The 22,880-nt window shown below is 36.7% G+C and overlaps 1 protein-coding gene across 1 annotated transcript in view; it reads left to right on the forward strand.

Annotated features, from left to right (window-relative positions):
• LOC107035227 (coiled-coil domain-containing protein 144A-like) overlaps positions 1–22,880 on the forward strand; it is a 52,025-nt gene that overhangs the window by 10,926 nt on the left and 18,219 nt on the right. The window contains exons 10-23 of the mRNA XM_072966412.1: positions 2,205–2,265; positions 2,354–2,541; positions 3,308–3,434; positions 3,839–3,900; positions 6,406–6,499; positions 8,315–8,343; positions 8,528–8,600; positions 10,363–10,617; positions 13,076–13,149; positions 14,314–15,036; positions 17,136–17,290; positions 19,119–19,152; positions 19,429–19,570; positions 21,993–22,206. Of these exons, the coding sequence (XP_072822513.1) occupies positions 2,205–2,265; positions 2,354–2,541; positions 3,308–3,434; positions 3,839–3,900; positions 6,406–6,499; positions 8,315–8,343; positions 8,528–8,600; positions 10,363–10,617; positions 13,076–13,149; positions 14,314–15,036; positions 17,136–17,290; positions 19,119–19,152; positions 19,429–19,570; positions 21,993–22,206 (2,231 nt within the window). The remainder of the gene's footprint in view (positions 1–2,204; positions 2,266–2,353; positions 2,542–3,307; positions 3,435–3,838; positions 3,901–6,405; positions 6,500–8,314; positions 8,344–8,527; positions 8,601–10,362; positions 10,618–13,075; positions 13,150–14,313; positions 15,037–17,135; positions 17,291–19,118; positions 19,153–19,428; positions 19,571–21,992; positions 22,207–22,880) is intronic.

Here is a 22,880-nt window from a genome sequence, read left to right on the forward strand (position 1 = left end):
TCCCCCTCCTTGGACACTTTTTATTTTGGTAGCATAGAGTTTTTAGGAAAGAGGTTTTGTTTTGTTTTGTTTTTTAACCTTATTTCTATCCTTGGTTCTGCATTAAGACTAAAATAATAGTTGAAATTATAGAAATTTAGAAATTAAAATTCTGTTTCTCAAAACCCATATTGTAAAGAGATTCCTCTGTGTTTTCTAAAGTATCCCATTAAGAGTTTATTCAAAACTCTTCATCTAATTGAAGAATACATGTTTTCCCTAAAATAACAAGTGGCTCTCAAAGTAGACTCTTAATAACAACCATATGATGAAACCTACTTCAGAATTCTTTTGTATTATAGTTTTAAAAAGCATGTCCAGTCCTCGTGTCCCATTCTAAAATTTCAGATTTCAGACATTTTGTAGTATAGTTATTTACATATTCATTTTATAGCCCCTGCATCAGTATACACCGCTAGAGACTAGGAAACGTAACTGTGCATTTCCTGGAGCACCTAGAATAAGGTCTTAAATGTAAGAAGCATTTTAGTATTTTTTGAATGTGGATGCATGAGGAGACATGGACTTCTGTATCATGTTGCAGATAATATAACATGTACACTGTATCATAATGAAATCTATTTGATGGTACAGGTAATATAATATGCATACTATGTCATAATGAAATCGATTTGAATTCCAAAAATATGACTTAAATTTCTATTCCCTTTGTTTAGGTTGTAAAAGTTCACTTGTTATGAGAGGAAATATGTCATAAATGCCAAGGAAATAGATAAGAAGTATATGATAAATAGGAAAAGGTTACAGCCTGTTTTTCAGTAACCACGAATTGTGAGCTTAGAATTTGAGATGAAAACTTTTAACCTTCTTTTTAGCCCCATCTCATGTTCCATTAAATATTTCTTTTCAAGCTATATATTCTCCTTAGAATCCTGATTACCAGTTCTCTCTCTGGAAAGTTGATGTGTTAGGAACTTTTTAAAATCTATTTCTCTCTCTCTCTAATTATAGTTTAATAGCATTCAGGTAGTGAGAGATGACCATGTTCAACTGAATGCCTAATAGTGACAAAGTTTAACTCTTTATTATAGTAGTATTTACAAACAAACAGTTGTAGAGTAATACAAGTCAATATTACTGGGGATATACTATGAACAAAGTCCTTTGCTTTATATATATGTTTTATGTATCATGTATTTTATTATTTTTAAAACTTTGCTGAAGAGCAATATATATACTTGCATATATAATTTATATATTTTTATATAATAAAAAGTTAAAACAGAGGCTTTCATTGATAGTATGTACCTAACAATACTGATACATCACTGATCTATTATATATATAAATGCTGAAATATATATATTTCTCCACATACCTTGTTATAATTACATTTTCCTTTTTTCTTGCCTTAAGTTTGTACTTGACTAGTCATGTCTCATGTTTTCTTTTCTTCCTCCTCCCCCACTTTTTTCTAATGATTTGCCCCAACCCTAATATTTCTTTGCAGAAAACACTTCTTCAGTGACTGTTCTTTCAGTCCGTCTCACTCCGCCTCTGTGAATGCACTTAGTTACAGCTTTCTGTTTACTGTGTGTGTGGCTCTCACTCATGAGTCATTGCCCTTCAGAATTGCTTTTGTTTTTAATTCCTCTTTCTTAGAAGTAGCTGAATTTAAACAATCATTTGTCTTTAGCTTTTTGGCAAATGGAATAGAAGTAGCTTATACTGTTTGCTGTTCTAACTCATCCAAATAAGATACTGCTAAAAAGGAAACTCTCATATTTCCCCCATGAGAGATCATTCACACATATATAAATCATGTAAGCACATTTCAAAATGGAACAATTACTTTTAATTTCTTAATGTTAGTTTATTCAATAGGGCTCTAAACTGTCAGGGATAAGTTTTTGTTCTAGATCATTTTGGTCAAGTAAGTCATCTAATGGATCCCACAGTGTTTGTATAGTAATCAATGAGGGGTAAGGAAAGTAACGTTTTGGGACTCCTGAGATCATCTCTCATAATCCTCACCCCATGAGAAGATGTAGGTTGGTAAAGGTCAGAACCAGGATTTGAATCCATATCTGAATGACTCCAAAGCCAGTGCTCTTTGTGTTAGATCATCTAGGAATGGGGAATGTTATAATTATTTTCTTCAATTTCATATTTGTTATTCTTAAAGCTGTTATTTTCTTCTCTAGAAAGCCTGGCATCCAAGGTTCGCAAAGCCAATTCAGGCCTGGCAAGAACCCACGATAAACAGTGAGTTATTTGAAGAGTGTCCTTCTTGTGTTTTCACTGACCAGAAATTATATATAATTTCATCTACCATACCTTCTTTTCACTACAGCAGAGGCAAAAGATGGTGTTTTGAAACCAGGAACTAGCACCTCCTTGGAGGACAATAATTCTGATAATAAAAATGAAGATGTGGTTCCAACCTTTCCCCAACCATCAACCGAAGTTCCAGGCTTTTCTCATCCTGCCTTCCCAGCACCGGAACCTCTCACATCTGCAGCAGTCCTTGGTGTTACAGAGGTAAGCTGTTTTCTTTTTTACTTTTTCTTCCTGTGCTTTTTCACATACCGTCCCCCTGATTCTCATGGGGATGAAAAGGATCCTACACAGAAATGGAAGTCCTCAAGATCACAATAGAAAACAGTGTGATAACAAGAGAGGCATATGTGCAGGACTGAGATTTGTAAAGTTTGGTGGCAAGAAACAGTTCTCGAGTGTGCCATTAAGAAAGGAAAGAATCAGAAAGCAACGGAAAAGAAAGCTGGATGAATATGAAGATGGGCAGGAGTACAAAGGGGAAGGATTCATTTAATAAGGATGAGATTAATGTAAAGATAAATGAGTGTCAAAATGAGAGAGATCATTATACAAGCACAGCAGAAATAGTGGGGTTAAGCGAGAGCGGGAGCTCTATAGTACAAGTTATGATGGGAATAATCTCAAATTCAAACTATGAGAAGGAAAATTCAGGTCATGGAAAATGCTCAGACTCTTCTGAGGGACATACAGCTGATTTTATGGACAATGGAAAGAAAATTTGATCCTCACCTTCTTTCTTTTTGGCTATACTTGTCTGTGTTGATTCATTTTCATGTGTCTCTACCTCTCCTAGAATATAGAGCAGATTCTGTCTTGTATATATATTGCCAGCTTCTCCCAGGATAATGCCTATGATCTCATGGATACAGTAATTATATGTTGTCTTCCTGACTGATTGAATGACCAAGTGTAGGAATGTGATGTTTTCTGAAGTTGGGTGTTTGTTACATTTTGTTTTGTTTTATAGGAAGAAGCAGCAAAGCCAAAAATTGGGGGAAAAGAGAATGGCGCTCAGACTATTAACAGTGTTCTCAAGGAGCAAGCAGATCACAAAAAATTGGTTTCTATTGATGGAGCACACAAAAGTGACAAAGGTGGGTAGTTAGTGTACATCTGTGGATTTTCTTCTCTGCTTAAAAGCTAGTATGGTTGGAGGAGGGAGGGTATAGCTCAGTGGTAGAGTGCCTGCTTAGCATGCACGAGGTCCTGGGTTCAATTCCTGGTACCTCCATTAAAAAAAAAATTAAGTAAAAATCTAAAGTGTGTAGATCCAAAGATGATAATCATTAGTTTTTAAATGTTTTTCTTTTGCCACCTTACTTCATAAATATCCCAACTATGACCAAGTTTTCCTCCAGAAAATGCTTCAACCCTCTGAAATTCTTTTCTGCCACTTTATTTTATTGACATAGTCATGAATGGAGATAGACTTATATATGTATTTAAACTTCCCAGTGGTACGTGTTCTCATTAATGTATCTGTGACTGCATTTTATAGGTGCAACCTCAGCATTAGGATTAGGAGAAAAGGCAGTTGTAGAACCATCCACGGATTCTGAGGTACTGTCTTCTATTATTATTATTTTCAAGTATAAGCATTGCGTGATGTTAAAACATAAAGGGAGGGATGTTTTGACTTCACTTTCTCACCTTTGCATTTGCCCAGCAAAATTTTTCCCTCATATTTTTAACCTAAACTTAGTAAAATCATTCCACGCTACATGTCATAGCACTGCAGAGTGCACTTCTGTTAATTTTCCAGACTCACCTAATGAAACGGGTGTATGTAGTGCAAAAACCAAGGCTTTGAAGTCACAGGGAACCGGTTTGGACTCTGAAGTTATATTTTCTAAAAACGAATGAATTTTTCTTAGTCAGCCTCTGACCAGATGTTTTTTTCTTTGTTATAAATGGAGGTGTAAAACTCTTAGTGAGATTCAGAGAGAAACAAGTTGCATTAAAAGAAAGTGTTTTTGTTTGTTTGTTTAACCACTTTGACCTCGAAAAGACAGTGTCTGCGACTTGAAAGCATTATTATGTTTGGATTGTCAGGTAGATCTGCAACGAACATTTCAGGAGAAGCAAAAGCATGGGGAATAGTAATAAATACGTGGGGTAATAAATACAGTTTGGTTTAGTGATGTTTTACTGAGGACAGCCCATTTTGGGCAGGGAAAGTAGCGTGCACTGAGTACCTCTATGGCGACTGGACTTGAAGGAAGCTACGTGCAGGGTAGTGATGACCTATTCCAAGGTGATAGCCGTGGAAAGAGGTCAGAAGAGCCTGAGCCCTTGGATCTCGGCAGCTCCTGCCTAGTGGCACAGCACTGTACTTGAAGTCAGCAGACGTGGTAGCATCCTGGTTCTGACCTTCTGTGGGATCTTGGAAAAACTTGTCTGACTTGTTTGAATGTCAGTGACCTCGTTCAAAAACATGGTACTGACACCTACCCCTCAGGTTATGTGTCATGAACAAAAATGTGGTAACAAATGAGAAAACACATTGTCAGCTGTAAAGGGTGCTATAGAAATGTAAGACAGAATGATGACAGTGGCCACTAGTGACCTACTAAGATGTTGAGGACACTTTTTTAAGATCTGAAGGATGATAAAATGGGAAAGTTAGAGCGGGCACGGGATTTCTCATTTGGGGTATGTTGAGTGTCGGTAGGCTGTTATCGGACATCTCCGATAGGTATATAGTGCTTTGGTACTTGATGCCCTCTGGGGATTTTAGATGTTTTGACCTTAAATCAATTCCTGTTCCTGAACACCTGCTATGCATCAGGCAGCTAGACATTGGATGTAGCATCTGACGGGTTAGGCTGCAGTGGCAGGAACAGAAAAAAACTAAACAGGAACCATTTTTCAGGGACAGTAAGTCCTTCATATGAGGAACGTGGAGAGAGTTAGGTTAGACAACAGTGGGGGACTTTGTAGTTAGGACGGGGGTGGAGTAAGGGTGGAATTTAGGTAGTCAGACAAGAGCTGAGTGTGACCAAAGCTGCCAGGGGATGGACAGGAAGGAGCCAGTCACACGAAGGTCCAGGGGAGGGATGTTCTGGACAGAGAGAACAGCGGGTCCCATCTGCTCATCACCGCACTCCAGCATCTTGGAGTGGCCAGGAAGCAACAAGTGGGTAACCATCCTTAGAATTACCTTTTATTATTGCTGTGTGTAGAAAAGAAAATGTGCATCATAAGGGCCTGGCACATGCAGATGGTCAATTAACAGTGTTCTTATTCCTCCCATATTAAAGTAAAGCTTACGGTACTTTTCTGAAGAGCTGCATAACTACATTTAAAATTTTTCTGCCGTTAATTTAAACATAAATGTTTTTCTTTCTACTTTGCTACCTTATTCAACTATTTTTCCTATCAATAAAGGTTTTATCAAAAAATAGTTAGATTCTGCTAAGCCTTTGCTTACTGAAGTGTAGCAGTTTCCACAGTGTTCTGTTAATACTGAACATGACAGACTCCAAGTCTTCTTTTCATGCCAAGTATGTTATTTTAATACTAAAGACAGTATCTGCCCTAAGAAACATTTTAAATTTATACCACATATACTTATTAAAGAATATATTTAAATAAGTATATTTTTAATTTTATTTTTTATTGAAGTGTAGTCAGTTTATAATGTTAATTTCAAGTGTACAGCAAAGCAATTCAGTTATACATATAAAAATGTGTATTTTTTAAAAAAGTTCTCTTCTTTTGTTGAGGAATGCAAAATGGAATTAGGTGTTTTGAAGTTAATTCTTTGTTGAAATCTGCACATGTCAGTATTTTGTCTGTGAAAATGTTTGCTCTGGCTTTCCATGCTCAGTCCACAGAGTCAAAAGCCAACTGAAGATAAAAGATAGACTTGATCTAGAGAGTGTATATGAAATTTTCTATTTAAATGTTTGGATTCCTAGGATATGCTTATCTTGTTTTTAAATCTTATTGCTTTTAGAGTAGGAAATTAAAAAATAATAATAATAAGGTAGGAAACACAAATATTTTCTTAGAAAGGGATTAGGGAATTTTTATGCAATTCATTATTAATATTAATTTTAACAGAGTACCTCCAAGATTCAACTACCAAACTATGTTGATCAGTTATCTGGAGCTGCAGGTCAAGGAGAAAAAAATACATTAAATGGACAAATAGAAAGTAAGCACTGTATTTTATAAAAAAAGTCACTTGACAGAATGTTGATTTAAAACATGAATTGGGATATATTCTCTAAGCCAAAGAAAATCACCTGTTGAACATATAGTGAGAAAAAAAAGGAGAAATGGAGGTAAATTTTATATCCTATCAGCTGTCAGCAACGATTAATCTAGAATGCTGTTTGGGGAGCTCAGTTGTTAGTTTTCCTTCAAGATGCTGTGTGATCTGAGGACAGCCAGGAAGTCAGGAGGAGGGAAGGAGGGAGTGAAGAATGAGAGAGGCAGGGAGGAGGGGAGTAAATGAAGGAAAAGGAGGGGGTCCCTGGCAGGAGGTGGTCATGTAGAATAGTTCTTTAGAAGAAGGAAGAGCAGAGTGTTTGAAATGAGATGGGTATGAAGTGAGCTTCTTCCAGCACCAAAGCTTGTCCGGGAAGCACAGCAGAATGTTCCACCCCCCGCCCCCCTGATCATTAGGAAGGCGGTGAGGACTGCGGTACCTGATCACGCAGAGCTGGGTGTACCTGCCGTGGATGAGCATAGGCATGTGTGGCCAGCTGTAAATGTGTGGACCTTCGTGTCATGCAGCGTGTTGCTGCCATACAGGATGGTGTCTCATAGGCCAACAGAAGAGTGGGAAAGAGGAAGAGAGCAGGGTGCGTTCCGGGGAGGTCAGGGGAGCTGGAGCCTGGTAAAGAGTCCGTTGGAAAGTCTGCAACTTCTGATGCAGCTTTTGGGGAAGTGTTACAGTGAGGCGCGTGAGGCTGGATTTCAGAAGGATCAATTAAGTCCAAGTGCTGTAGAAGCAGACTCGGTATAGACCAGAGTTTCTCAAATTTTACTCAGTCACCTGAGGACCCAGTGAAAACTGCACACTCTGAGCAGTGGGTCTGCGTTTCTAACAAGCTCAGGTGATGCCCTTGTTGCCGGTCTTCAGACCACGCTCAGAAGGTAGACTTGTGTTTAGAGGAAACAAAAGAAATTAATAAGGTTCATTTCATAAATGTTAAAGATGTTATTTTCAGTGAATACTACACAGGTTTTGAAATATAAAAGGCTTTAAAAATCTAATAATTCTGTGGCAATTAAATTTTATTTTTGATCATCAGATTTCAATATTGAAAACTCAGTATCCATTCTTTCTTACATGAGTGGATCAAGAATCTTCGATGGCTAGAGGATCCAAGAAATGTAGGCATACCAATAGCCCATGTGGGGATGGAAAAAAATGAATATTTTTATGAACGATTATTCTACAAGTGTGTATCCAAGCTGATCAATTCATCACACTCTCTGATGATAAGTGAATTGCACATTCAAATGAACTGCCACCACAACAGTGGACTTCCTAAATTATAGGGCAAATTGAAGAGCATGATAAATACTTGTAGTCTAATGGTGTCAGTCACATTAAAGCTGTGCTGTTGTATTTTACCATCAGCTTTCACATTTGTCTTCTTGGAGCCATGATTTGTTCTTCTGATTAAAGATCGCTTTTCTCCTCCTCAGGCAGCATATTCACATTGGTATATGTGCACGTTTCTATTTTATACAGTCATTTGAAACATAATCGTACTTTTGAAATCTTAACTGCATGTTTTGTTAAACCTACATTCCTGTTGTTCATTCAGTATCTATAATGGATTCATATTTCTGTCTTGTTGCTTTCCTAACTGCCCCTCAAAAACAAAACACCGAAACCTAATGTATTCATTTCCAAAGCAAGCATGAGGATTGCGCTCAGTACTAACTCTGCATGAATGGAGAGTTGGCTTTCGTATTTACATGTAATTGATTATGTGTCCCTTTTGGCTTTTAGAGTCTACTGATATGCACCCTCACTTGAAGGTAAAAACTTTTATACTTTTATCTTGAATTTTTTTTTAATGAGGGTACTGGGAATTTAGCCTAGGAACTCATGTACTCCTAAGCAGGCACTCTTCCACTGAGCTAGACCCTCCCCCACTTGAATTATTGCTACAGATTGTATCTAATGTACATTATTAATCGGTTTGTTTCAAAAACCATTCAGCCTGCAGTTGGAGTGAAAGATTCTGTTCCTAATAAATCAGGAGGAATGAAGAATTTACAAGCATTCAAATCAGGTAAATTTTGCAATACAAATTTAACTCTGAAATGAAGTACAGTCTTCTTATTCCTAATTCCTTTCTTTTTTTTCAAATTTAATTGAAAGATGACATAAAGAAGGCAGATGTTATTATTGGCATCCACGATTGATAAAATACATAAGCATAAGAAAAAGATTTTTTAAATGTCAGCTTTGACTTAAATGTTTCTATTGATGTTGGAAGACACTGAAGTGTTCAGTTTGGAATCCCTCTATTTCTTAGGGATTCCGAGAGATTGATTATTAGGTTCTAAGGTTTTTCCAGTTTTAAAATGCTTAAATGAATTCTGACCTTTCCGTAGGGTAAAGCTTCACTTGCTAACATGTCAGTCATATTTCACTTTCATTATTTTAGTGCTGTCACATTGATGATATTTATTTATTTCTGTATTTATTTATTAATGGAGGTCCTAGGGATTGAACCCAGGATCTTGTGCATGCTAAGCATGTGATCTACCAATGAGATATTTTCCTACCCCAAAGATCTTAAGCCAACTGGCTGTTTTGATTAGCAGTGTGTGTGGGGTGGGAGGGGGTGGTGTCTTTGATTATTAAAAATGATGGAAGTAATTAGTCCTACCTTATTATTAGGTAGACATGATCTTTTAAAACACTAACCCTGAAAGTTTTGGGGTTTAGGGTTCTTTTTATACTATTAAAAATTATTGAGAATTCCAAAGAACTTTTAAGTGGTTTGTATCTATTGATGTTTAGTATATTAGAAAATAACACTGAAAGATGTAAAATACAAGCACACACAAACATTCCAGTAGCCATTAGAGCTGTGATGTTATCACGTGTCATGTATCTGGAAACCTCCACTGCACACTTAACGGAGAATGAGAATGAAAATAGCATTCAGTATTATTGTGAAAATAGTTTTGACCTCGTGGACTCCCTAGATGGAGGGAACTTGGGGCTTCAGGGCTTCTCAGATGACACTTGAGAACTGCAGTTTTAAACAGGGTTCATGGATGTGAAATGATAAAGGGGCCCTTGCAATGAAATGGGCTTTAAAGTCCACTTCTACATTTCTTATCTTTTTTTTCTTTAACTTGTCTTAAGAAGTTTAAATCTGACAACTTAATTCTTTTAAAAAAAGGAAAACATTTTTGTTACATATTTCCTGTCTGGTGGCACCCTGCACTCTTTGGATCTAGTTTGTACCTAGACTTATCCTATTTTTATATGGAAAAAATTAGTCACTCAAGGCTATCCTTTCTTAAATAAATTTACGATGTTTATCCAAGCCTTAAAGAAAGAATTCTGAAGATATTGGTACATTGAGGAAAGACTGTCTCATTGTAATTAAAGTAGTACCATTCAGTAAGTTTTCTTAAACCTATGTCTCTAGGACACAATACTGCCATGCATATTTAAACGTCCAGTAAATGGCTGGTTAGACATACATTTTGTTAATGAAAAAATTCATATGTTGAAGACTCATATTTATTCATAAAGCTCTTATGGAATATAGACTGTTTAATAGAGAGTGTGCGTGAATCCAAATAAGTAATGCTAGAGAATTAAAAGTAGAAAAAAGAGAGACAGTGGCTCCCTATGTGAACAGCAGTGACATGCAAAGTACAACCAGCTGGGAAGGAGCAGTGTGTTTGGGGGAGAGGAGGATGTGGGGCTGCGGACGAACGTGGGGCTGCTGCTCTGGAAAGAGAATTCGTACGAGTTAGTCAAGTTTGTATTGTTATTCACATTCTAATAAGGGGAAACTTTGTTTTCAGATCCTTCAGACTGGGATTGTACTAGTTTGAGACCCAATAATGCGGCTGGTCAAAGAGCTGAGCATTTGAAAGTGGATAAATGTCCATTGGTATCACAATCAGTGACCACAAACCAGTCAGCACCCACAAAACTGAGGCAGACGGCCCTAGTAGATACAGACCAGATGAATATTGGAGCCGTGTCTCTGTCAGAAAATGCAGCGCTCCGTGGCCTGCGTGAATCACAGCTGCCAGAGAACAGAAGCAGGAAAGAAGGTAATAAAGCAGCACAGAGAGCTCGCCATAGTCCACCTGTGCGTGGCTTCGCCATACTCTGACTTTGCAGAAATCATTTCGTGGCAGGATCTCCTTTGTGTTTACTCCTTTTATGCAACCTACAACCAGACAATGCCTTTTGGCATGACATGTACATTCATCTTCTGACCAAAGCAGCATATTAAATCGCAAAGAGGGTTAGGAGAAAGTAAGTTCGTTCAGACTAGTATTCAGCACACTCCTGAGAGCGGGTAGGAGAAGGATGTCTAGAGCTTTGTGACTGGTTGGGAAACCTAGGTGGCCATCCAAAGATTCCCTTCTCAAAGTATGGTTTCTTAGCTTCATTTTTATCTAGCTCTGAATTTATAAATAGTAGTTACAGCTTTATTCAGTGTAACTGAAAAAGCACCTCTGCAAATAAATATCAAAATATTTCTAGTATATTCTATGACTTTCTGTGTTGTAGAAGTGGCTTTCCCAGCGGTAGTGGCAGTCATTGGGCATTTGCTACACAGAACCTCCTTCTTAACTGTCCACATAGTGCATCAGCTTGGTTTATTATTTTTGATGGGCTGACAGGTCAAAAAGGATATTGGTTTTTAAGGAGTGCTTTATCACTTAAGAATAATATATGAAATATCAACTCTAGTTCTTCTGGATTCCCAGTCTGTTGGTTAACCACATCTAGTATGTGTTCTACTTTATATATCAATTAATTTAGTACCTTAATCAGTGATATGATCAGAGCTGTAGAAATAAATTGTACAATATTTTTCTACTCCTATAGTTTTATCTTTTCTTCCCTTATCTGTAGAATTGACATATTTACAAAAGATTCTCGATTATATTCTTTAGTAGTGACCACAAGCTATAAACTCAAAGTTTTTTTAAATGAAACAAGTGATTTGTTTGGTCTTGTTTCTTCATGAGCTTGGGAGATCCAGAAAGCAGGACTTAAGACACCTACATGAGCTCCCTCATCACGGGAAGATGTGAAACAGAAAAACTACAACAGAAATAGAAGCAACTGAAAATAGTTCATGCAGATCATGTCTCTTCTCCGTTGATACCTTTTATGTAGTGATAAGTAGAGTCTAGTTCTCCAGGGACCCAGTAGTCATGCATTTATTTATTTAATAAAGATTCTGTGCTGGGCCCTGATACTCTTAAATCCTAAATATTTCTGGAAACATTCCCTCAGTTCAAGCCTGCATCTTTTTTTTTTTTTTTTGCATTATCAATGCCTTCAAATTTGTCTCCCTCCATTTGTTTTTATGCTCTTTAAATTCATCCCTTCTGCAGCACGTAGAGCGATCTACCTCAAATGCACACATGACCATGAAACACTCTTTAAAGCATATTAATGTCCAGGCATCTTACAGGGACAAGCAAGGCTTTCGTGGTCTGACTTCTGCCTGGCTCTCCATCTCTAGCGCCCTCTGTCTGTCTTTTGCTCTGGTGTTGTGAGCTGCTGGTGATGCCCTCCTCACCTGCCCTGTAATTCACACAAATATTGATCTTCTCATGTGTGTCTCTCCCTTCCTGCCCAGCCTTACGTGCTCCCTTCCTTTCCTGCCCCGCGCTCCTGGGAAGCTGGCTGACCTCACTGAAGTCTCAGCTCAGGCATTCTCTCTAGAAAAGCCATCCCTGACACCTATTATCCACATTCTTCTTTAAACTCCAGTGCCTACTGCTAAAGCAGGAACTCAATAAGTAATTATTGAGTAAAATAAATAAAGACTGTTTCTACAAAGGTACTTTTAAGAGTTTGTCGTCTACAGCATAGGAGCAAAGAGGATAGACATGTTAAGAAATAGTTTACAGCTCAGCTGATGAAGATACACTAGAAAAGTCTGTGAAGTACCAAGGTAGCTCCAAGAGATCCCTGTTTTTCTGTAGAAAGATAGCTGAAATCAAGGAGGACTTCACAAAGCAGGCTGAGTCTTAAAAGAGGAAAAGGAATTTGTCAGAACAATAGAGGGAAACATTTCAGATTAAGGAAAGATAAAAGCATAAAAAGTAACAGTAATTTTGGAAACCATAAATAGCATTGCTCTTGAAGCTTGGTTTGTTCTTAAAAAGGTAGTTAGGGGGTAGAGAATAGAGTCTATTTTGACTTTGTATATTTCTACTGTGTTTTTAAATTCTGTACTGTTTCTCTTTGTTTTGTTCATGTCTGGTGGATGAATTTGCGAATGAATCTTTGATGTGCCTTCTGTGGGTGCTGAATGAATGTTTGCATGCCTTTAATCTGCTAACATCTAGTATTTCCCAAATACTTTGTTGAAGTTTTAGATAATTAGAAGTATTTCTTAAGGAAGTAAATGTTCAGCTAAAGATTAAGCTTAATTTAAACTGCCAATTGATGGAATGTTTTTTTAAACTATTTTTATCAAGATGATGCTTTTATCTAGCTGCTCTAATTAGTTAATTTTAATTAAGCATATTCATTTTTCAGCAGACCTAGACTTAGAAATGACATTTAAGGAAGAGCAAGAAGGACTTGATGGAAGTGAAAACAACCAGTCACACGTATGTAAAAATGTAAATTTAAATTTCTGGTTTAATATTTTTTTCTGAGCTTCAATAACACAGCTCAAAAGAAATTGCCTTTCAAACTAGACTTTTAGAGTCAATAAATAATTATTTAATATTTAGTTTTTAATAGCATTTTATTTAGTTGCAAAGCTTAAAGTATTGTTAGGATCTATAATAATTTATAGTTAAACTTTATCCTTGAAATTGAGGCAAAAAAACCTTCCTGAATATTGTTTACTTCTTCCATTTTTATAACTTCCTGACATGATAAAGAAGGTGATATCAAATATTAAATCATGTGATTAAGTAGTTGAAATTGTAAACAATATAGCAGTGATGGCCACTGAGTTAGTTTCATGTAAGGAACAGTCATTCCCAGTGGTCCAAAATGTGCAGTTTCAAATTGCAAGTCATTGATGCCAAGATGAAAGATTTCTTCTGTCTTGCGATCTCTATGTACTTGATTTCAGAATCTACAATCAGGAAGAGAATAGGGGTCATAGAGTCAACCCAAATGCCTATTAAGAGAATCAAACCTTCCAGGATTGGACCTTTGCTGTTAGGGAACAGACAAAACCTTTCTAATTTATTTCGTTTCAGGGTAGGAAATCATTAAATATTATTAAAAATTCTTTTATTCACTCTCACTAGTGAATATTAGAGTATAATACACCTGGATGGATGCAGAGAATACACATTGAGATAGATCACTATCATACTGTGTAGTTTGCATTAAAATTTAGGAATTTGTTCCTCTTTCTGATTGAAGTTAATTGATTTTGGCACCTAATAATTTACAGTCTGCCTATTCTCCAGTTATTTGTCCTTTTAAAATAATCTTTACATGCACTGGAGGGGCTCACTATTTAAGGTATGTGAAGTGAACTATTTTTTAGTGAGGAAGCCTTTGTAATGTTAAAAACCTAATCTCTAATTCTTGGTAGATCTAACATGTATGAATTTTTTAGTTCAAACAAACACTGACAAAGTTAGGTTTCTGAGTTCCTATTTTTCTCCTATTTCAAGGCTAAAGCAAGTTATTTTCACTTGTTAGTTTGCGAGTAGCCAAACATAGATTAAGAAGTTGGTTAAATTTTAATTATTTTCTAATTTTTCTTTATCCGTACTTGACTACTTAAGGACAAATGTGTTTTACAGGCATGTACTGTGAAAGAAAAGAAATCTGAAGGTCAAATCAGGCAGATTAATCTTTCACCTGTGCATCTGCAAAAAATGCCTGGAGAACCAGGAATGAATAAGGAACAGGACAGAAAGGACGTGCCTGTATCTTCAAAACATTCTTGTGTGGAGAAGCATGAGGACATGTGGGTTAAAAAAGTCAAATTAGACTGGAAAATTAATACAAAATTTATCACAAAGAAGTTAAATCAGAAAGTCAGTAAAATCCGTGAAAAATGCAAAATTACTGTTCATCGTAAGGCAGAGTCACTACATGACAACTCTGAGCTACATGGTGACTTAAAGGAACTACCTTTCAATGTGACAAATAATATATGTGATTCTGAGGAAAAAGATGCCCCTGGAGCCTCAGTCTCTGTAGGATTCCAGGCGATCCTTCCCCACGAAGAGCCCAGTCTTGAAAATGTTTTCCCATCTTACTCCAAGTCTGATTCAGCAAAGCGTGGTTGCCAGTCACCTTCAAAACTTTATTTAAATGAAAATAAGTTAACTGAAAATGACAAACCAGACACTGAACATGGTTGTAATAAAAATGAGGAGGGTTTCTTTACTGACAGAGAAAATGAAGTAAGGAACCGAGCTGGACTTCTGGTGAAAGAAGACCAAGAATTTGGTTCAGAAAGAAAACAAAAAAGGAGCCAAAATACTCACTGGAAATCAGACATCAGACATACACCTCTGGTAAGTGGTCCAAAAAGCCTTTTTGGCCTGTGGCTTGCCCACTCCAGTGAGATGAAACACATGATTCAGATAAAAAGCCATGATATGTCTGCTGTTTCAAATGCTTATGAGAAAACCAAACCAATACAAGACCAGCTCCAGAAGCCATTGCTTGCAGATAACTGCGGTGCTAATAACTCTAAAATCATGGACCCCGAATTAGGAAATGTGAGTTCTTCTCCATCAAATGGTAACAGAACAAAGTGTATCTAAAAGAGTTACACCAAGGTATGCAAAGATTTAAGAATGAGGTAGGCATGTTACAAGGAGAATTCCTGGCTTTGGAAAAAGAAAATTCAGCTTCAAAAAGAGGTAGAGGTTCCTTTGCTGCTACTCTGGTTTTTCTCTTTATCAATCATCTCTTCCATTCTGATCCATATCTGATATGAATTTCCACTTATGAAAATAGCTTATGTATCAAATGGGGGTGATCTAAATATGTAATTGTGTAGAAACGGACTATCTCTGCCATCTAAATAACAGGAATTCCGGGAAGTATTTTCCTGGGTTTGGTTCCTTAATCAACATAAGTCTCTGTGTCAGTCTTTCGTATGAAGTGGGAAAGTAATTCAGCTGTGTGCCACGTGACCTTCTGAGCCAGAATAAACGCAAGTGAAATAGCTTAGGAAATATAATAAGCTCAAGGTTTGTTTGTTTGTTTTTAATCTATTGGCTTAAATATAAGTTGCACTTCCATAGAATGGGAGGGAAGCGCTGACTGAGAGAAGGGTCATAAGCACACACTCTCACTAAACTGATCCGTTCGCTGTGCTTTAGTGAGTGCGGGCTTATGTGTCTTACTGATCACTGGACACTTAGAATGCCATCATGGCCACTTTGAGATATACTTAAGAACAAACACATGTGCTCCCACATATTCTTGGATCAACACTCTTGGGTGTTTCTGTTGAGTCAGACACTTAATTGTATTATTTAATAAAATGTAGTAAGTTTTGACATGTATGATTTTATCATATAGGTAGTATGAACCATCAGCAAAAAAAAAAAAAAAAAAAAAATTCAGTATTTATCTCCAAAGGAGAAATCTTGAGTTTTGAGATGCACTGAATGGATTTCTTTACTTCTAGCAATGGATTTTTTAAATGTGTGTGTGCGTGTTCTTTTGCATGAGTGCAAAGAATGTGAAAGATAGACAGAAATCTGAAGGTGTTCTCCTTTAATAGAAAAAGGAGATGAGCCCTGCCACCAGCTTTGCCAAAGTCACACTTTTAACTTCTCTGATCAATTTGATGAATTTATTTGGTACTTTATTAGATTCAGTGTTATAGAATTGTGTCATCTCTTTTGACACCGTGAAATGCTGAAGGTTGCTGCTTTAGGGGCTTTGGACGAATCACTTGAGCTTTCTTGGTTGTGTTCCCATTATCAGTAGACAGTGGGGCTAAGGTAGATCACTCATTACTCCCATGCCCTCTAGCTATAAAATGGTCATGGTTATTGAATGTGAAATGGGGAAACATTATTCCTTTTCCAGAATTCCACACTAACTGGCAATTCAACAGTTTCACGCTGCTCCTTTCAGTAAACTTGGGTTTATATGTTTTATTTAACACCACTTTTTTGGTACCCCAAGATCCAAATGAAACAAGAATTATAAAAAGTAGTGGGGAAAGGATAGCTTTTGCACAGAAAGGAGATTGTTTCCTTTCTGTTACTGAAGCACCAAGGTGTGACATCTTCTAAATCTGGCTGTTTCATACAAAATCTAGGTGGTAAAGACAGAAGCAGACAAATTTTATGCCTTTGTCTTTTTATTTCTCTGTCTCTGCCATTCACATGCAGAAGAGTGGCTGTAACAGCACAACATTAAGAAAGCCCTTTTAAAATTTTGGAAATTCTGTTTCTTTTCCTCAAACAGAAAGAAGCAGAATTTACAAACATTTCAATGACTTGAAATGATAAAATTAAAAGAAGCACAAAAATATTTTAATCAGTTGAAATCAGGGAAAACTCTGAGTCAAATGATAAAAATGAATGAAAACAAAGTCTTTATCATGAAGAAAGTAATAATTACCTTTTGTATCAAACTTTCACTAAAGGTTAAAGTAGAAGAGAACAGGAACAAAAGTGGTGAACTGAAAGAATCAGAAACCGTGTGTGATGGCAACTGTTGTAAAGGACTAACTCAGCGGAGGAAGAGGGGAAAAACTGATGACCAGCAGTTTGCTGCTCTGCAGAAAGAAAATTCTGATAGGTAAGCCTACATCAGTATTCAACAGTAGATAATTATTATTTTCCTAGTATTGTTCAGAATATCTTCCCAGACTCATCTCTGTACTTGCTTCCATGTATTTTGCACAGTTCCTTCCAGGTTCCAAGGACACTCTTAGATGCCAAAAGTCTAATCTTTTTGCTCACATTCTAATCTCTTAGGTAGAATAATTGCCTCCTGTCTCTTTTGCTCATGACCTGTTTATTTCCCCTCTTCTGTAAAGCCTTCCTTATGCTCACTTAGTACTTTCCACTTGTCAGCTCTTGCGTATCACATTGTATCATAATTGTATATCTGTCTTTGAAGCAAGAATTTGTATTTCCTTGCCTATGGTTGGCACTTGATAACCTTTTTGTGAATTAATAAATGACTGCAGATGGGTAAGAGTTGGTATTTTACAAAAATTTAAAATTTATTAGTAGAATTATTTTTTAAAAATTGGGTTTTTTATGGATTGTTTTAAAATAGCTCTCCTGGCTTGCCAATGAAGGAAGTAAAGAAGAATGAAAGTGGAAAACAGACATTAAAAGCATCTGTGACTTCACATGTATTTGAGAAGTCTGCCTCACTGCCTGGTGGTCTCCTACACATGAATGACAACAGCAGTTTAAGTGAAGGAGATCTAGGTCATGGCAGGGAAAATCTACAAATCCTTTATTTCTAGGTGAAGACATATTGGCAGTGATTACCTTCTCTGGAAATAGAACAGCATCATATAGTGCAAAGGCCTAGACAAGGGATTTCTCAACTATCAGAGGAACACTGCCGAAAGGTTAAGATGAGGACAAGTGCCTTTGATCAGAAGTAGTTTCAATAATATGTCCCCATGGAAGCCAGGCTGCAGTGAATCGGTCCAAACAGCCCCTTAGAGAACATTCACTGGGAAGGCAGGAGAGGACTGGGTGATAACTGAAGGGGGATGTGGGGCTCGTGGGGGTTCCCTTTCTTTTATTTTTTAATGATAAGATGGTAGTTTGCAGAGCATGTCTCTATGCTGTTGTCTTGGCTATTGTAAATAGTGCTGCTATGAACATTGGGGTGCAGGTGTCATTTTGAAGTAGGGTTCCTTCTGGATATATGCCCCAGAAATTATTATTTATAACTACACTTAGACATAGAATAATAATAGAGATTCATTTACTATATTAGTTAAAAATACTTAAAAATAAATATTACTTTCTCAGCATATTGTGAAATGCAAGAATTGAAGCCAGATTGCCTGGATTGGAATTCTGGGCAGACACAGGGGCTTCGGCAAGTGATTTAGACTTTCTGGGCCTCATTTTCTTCCTGGGTAAAGTACCTACTGTATTACCTACTTCCCAGGATTGTTGAGAGGATTAAAACGTCTTTAAGACATGTAAAGTGCTGATAATAATGCATAGCTGTTGCATACTAAGTCCTCGAGAAAGCTAATTTCATGATTATTAGAAAAGGGTTTCTTTCCTATAAGGACTTAAGTAATACTTTCCAAATAGCTTTTAGTGCCTTAAATACCAGTTTTTATTGAAAATGACAACAACAAGAAAATCCTGCTATGTTTTTTCCTATCAAATAATGCACGTAAACTTATGTTTTTCCTTTTCTTTTGTTTGTCCGCTTGATGTAAATTTAATAGTTCGTTAATAATCTATTTGATATACTTTCTTTGTCCTTTAATTTACAGTTTCCATTTTTTGTTTAATCCCTTTAATTGAAAATTAATTATCAATGCAAATATTTTATATAAAAAATAGTAGGTTTACATATTTCTTGTATTTTCAATATTTAGTATTTGGCTGAAATGAATTGCTTCCTTTTTTTTTTTTAGGTCTTCAAAGAAAACATCTGCCAAAAAGGACAAGGTATAGTAAAATATTAATTATAAAAATATTATCCTGTAGTAAAAAAATTTATAATAGAGTGGAAAAACAGAAAATCCTCCTTTGTTGTAGAGAAATTTACTTAAAAATAATTTAGAAACACTATTGATAAAGTTAGCCTTTTGACAAAAATCAGTTCTTTCAAGAAGTGTCTGTGTTTTTGCTCTCATACAAAGATGGATATTTATCACCTCAATACACTGAGCATATTTTATAACTATGTTGGAGACACTGCAAAATAGCATTATTTATTTGTAGGTCAAAGAGCAGGTGAATTCTGTGGGTGACCTCGATGACTTAACTCTGTCACCGGAAACAGCTTCGGAGGACTGCGAGTCCCCTTACCCTAATTATAAGAATACCCTGAGGCTGATCGAACGACTTGGCCTGGAGAGAAAAGGTAGGACCCCCGCATGACTACAAAGCCTTTTTAAGTATCTCGCGGTGACGTGTGCACACCCAGTACTGCCCAGGGCGCGCGGGCACCTTACAGTCCGCTGCGTCTCAGAAACCTGCTTTTTTTTTTTTTTTTTACATTTTTTATTGATTCATAATCATTTTACAGTGTTGTGTCAAGTTCCAGTGTTCAGGACAATTTTTCAGTCATTCATGGACATATACACACTCATTGTCACATTTTTTTCTCTGTGATTTATCATAACATTTTGTGTATATTTCCCTGTGCTATACAGTGTAATCTTGTTTATCTATTCAACAATTTTGAAATCCCAGTCTATCCCTTCCCACCCTCTACCCCCCCCAGAAACCTGCTTTGTGTTAAGGCAGAAGCAGACGCGCTGTGCGCTGCCAGCCAGGGGCTGTGACCGCTCCCACTCCCTGTGCTTTGTGCTGAGTCCGCTGCTCCTGCGCCTTCACCCAAGGCCAGGTTACTGCTGCTTCCCTCCTAGAACACTGCAATCACCTCAGGACTTCTTTCTCCGCCGCTCCACCTCCTGGGACCTTGGGCTACACCGCAACCGTGGTTACTAGATAGTTTTTAAAATTCAGATCTCTGTTACCCCCTTGCTTAAAATCCAGCTCCTGCTTCTCCCAGCTCCATGGTTAAAGACCAGTGTCCTCTGGCTTCATCGTGTTTCATTTTATTACCCTTCTTTCCACATGAATTTTAGAATCAGCTTGTCAATGTGAAAAAATAAAGTCTGCTAGTGTCCTAGAAATTATATGTAGATTATGTTGAATCTGTAGATTAATTTGGGGAGAATTGACTTCTTAACCATATGGAATTTTTAACCCCGAACAAAGTTTATTTCTCCACTTATATAGGTCTTCCTTGATTTTCTCAGTAATATTTTAGAGTTTTTAGTGTCTGGGTCTTTCCATCCTTCATGAGTTTACCTGTATTTCTTATTTTTTAGTGCGGTTGTAAGTAGTATATTTCTATTTGTTTTTTTTGTTTGTTTGTTTGTTTTAAAATAATATAACAAATTTTAGTTTCTGATTATAGAAATACAGCTGATTAGTGTATACTGACTCTGTGCCCTTCAACCTGGCTGAGCCCATTGATTAGTTCTAGTAGCCTTTTTATGGATTCTCTCAGATTTTCTATGTAACCAAAGATGGTCAAGCTTTTTCTTCTTTAAACTACTGTCTTACTAAAGATAGTTCACATGTAAGACTTGCAGCCAATAAATAGTTCTCTGTCACAGATAATCAGCTCTGTCACTGTTATGACAAGAGTAGCCATAGACAATACAGAAGTTAATGGATGTGGCTGTATTTCAGCAAAACTTTATTTACCAAAGCAAGCAACCCAGCCCACAGGTTGGAGTTAGCTGACTCGCACCATGTAATCATATTCCCCGCTGATTAGCAGACAGGTTTACCTCTTCATTTCCCATCCAGATGTCTTTCGGTTCTTTATTTTGCCTGATTGCACTGGCTCCAGCCCAGTGCTGAATAGAGGAGTAAGAGGAGCCATTCCTGTCCAGTTCCCCACCTTCTGGGAAAAGCATTCTGCTTTTCACCATTGCGTATGGTGTCAGCTGTAGAGCTGGCACAGATCTTTGTCATAGTGAAGACGCTTCCCTTAGTTCCTAGTTTGCTGGAAGTTTTTATCAGGAATAGATGTTAAAGTTTGGGAAGTGCCTCTTTTTATCGACTGACATGAACATATGATCTTTCTTTTTTAGTTTGTTAATATGATGAATAACATTAATCCATTTTTACGTGTTAATACAGCCCTGCATTCTTGGGATGCACCTCACTTGGCCATGATGAATTATCCTGTATTGTCAGATTTAACTTGCTAATGTTTGTTTAGAAATTTTACCTCCATTTTCATGACATTAGTTTTCTTCCTTGTAATATCTTTGTCTGGTTTTGGATTCAGGTTAATGCTAGTTTTGTAGAATGAGGACATATTTCTTCCTCTTCATTGTTTGAGGAGAATTTGTGTACAATTGGTATTAAATTTTCCTAAAATATTGGGTAGAATTCACCAGTGTGACCATTGGGACTGGAGTTTTCTTTGTGGTCAGGTCTTTAAATAGGACTTTCATTTTGGTTTTTAAGATATAGGGCTTATTAGCTTATGTGTTCTTTCTTAATTGAGCTTTTGTAATTTCTCTCTTTCGGGGAATTTACCCACTTCATCTGAATTGCCAAATTTATTTACATAATGTTCACAATATTACTTTGTCATTCTTTTAATATCTGCAGAGCTTAGAAGAATGTCTTCCACCAAATAGATGCTCAGTACCAACTGTTCGATGTATGGATGAGTGAATGCAAAATGCACAGTCCTTCATACACAAAAATTACTCATTCATTTTACTTCTATTTGTGTTTTCTTCCTTATGCAGATTATGGTACCGTATTGAAAATTCAGAATGCAGTTCATTCATTCAGAAGCTTAATAGAATGTAAAGAATCTGACTGTGAACTGCTTAGAGGAAAAGTTAAAAAAATGGAAAATAAGGTTAACAAGCTACAAAAAGAGCTTTTGGAAGCAAGAGAAATGAATTCACAGTTAGAACGTCAAAATGTGGCGTGGGAACGAGAGCTCTGCAGTATGAGGTACTGAATTTCTTGGTTTTAAAGAAATATTTGAACTCTTTATATTTAATACTGTAGATATGCAGGAGAAGTCTTATAATTGCTCACTGACCTTTTGGGGTTTAACAGGGGAGAAAATTTCATTACTATTGTGGAATATGAGACTCTTGGAAATAACACAGCAATATATATATATAAAATCTCCTCATTCTATATTTCTTTAAAAAAAGATCTTTGATCCTTATCTCCCAATTGTCCTCCAGGAAGTTTATAGTACTTTACATTCCCACTTGCAGAGTTATGAAATGAACAATTGTCTCAAGGCAGAAACTTAAAAAAATTATGCAGTTTTATTATTGATAGATGAAAACAGGGACTAAACAGTAAAGTGGAAAATGATTACTGTTAGGTTTCTTCAGCATCTCTCTCATGCAGAGATAAGATCAGTTCAAAGGTCTATGCTGAAAGCACGGATTACTCTTTATTGTTTAATTACTTACTATGGATCCTGCCTTGTTTCAAAAGGGATTTAAAAATGATTTACTAAATAAATAATAGTCAAATAGGTAAGTTCAAAGTGTTACAAAAGAAGAAACACAAAGTGTAGGGCATCAGCTAGTAGACTCCCCAGCCTCGCCTTGGATTATGCTAATTCGGGGATCTGTGTTCTGGAAAAGACATCTGTGGATGTTACC

This window comes from Vicugna pacos, chromosome 9 (assembly GCF_048564905.1).
Source record: "Vicugna pacos chromosome 9, VicPac4, whole genome shotgun sequence".
Taxonomy (NCBI): Eukaryota; Metazoa; Chordata; class Mammalia; order Artiodactyla; family Camelidae; genus Vicugna; species Vicugna pacos.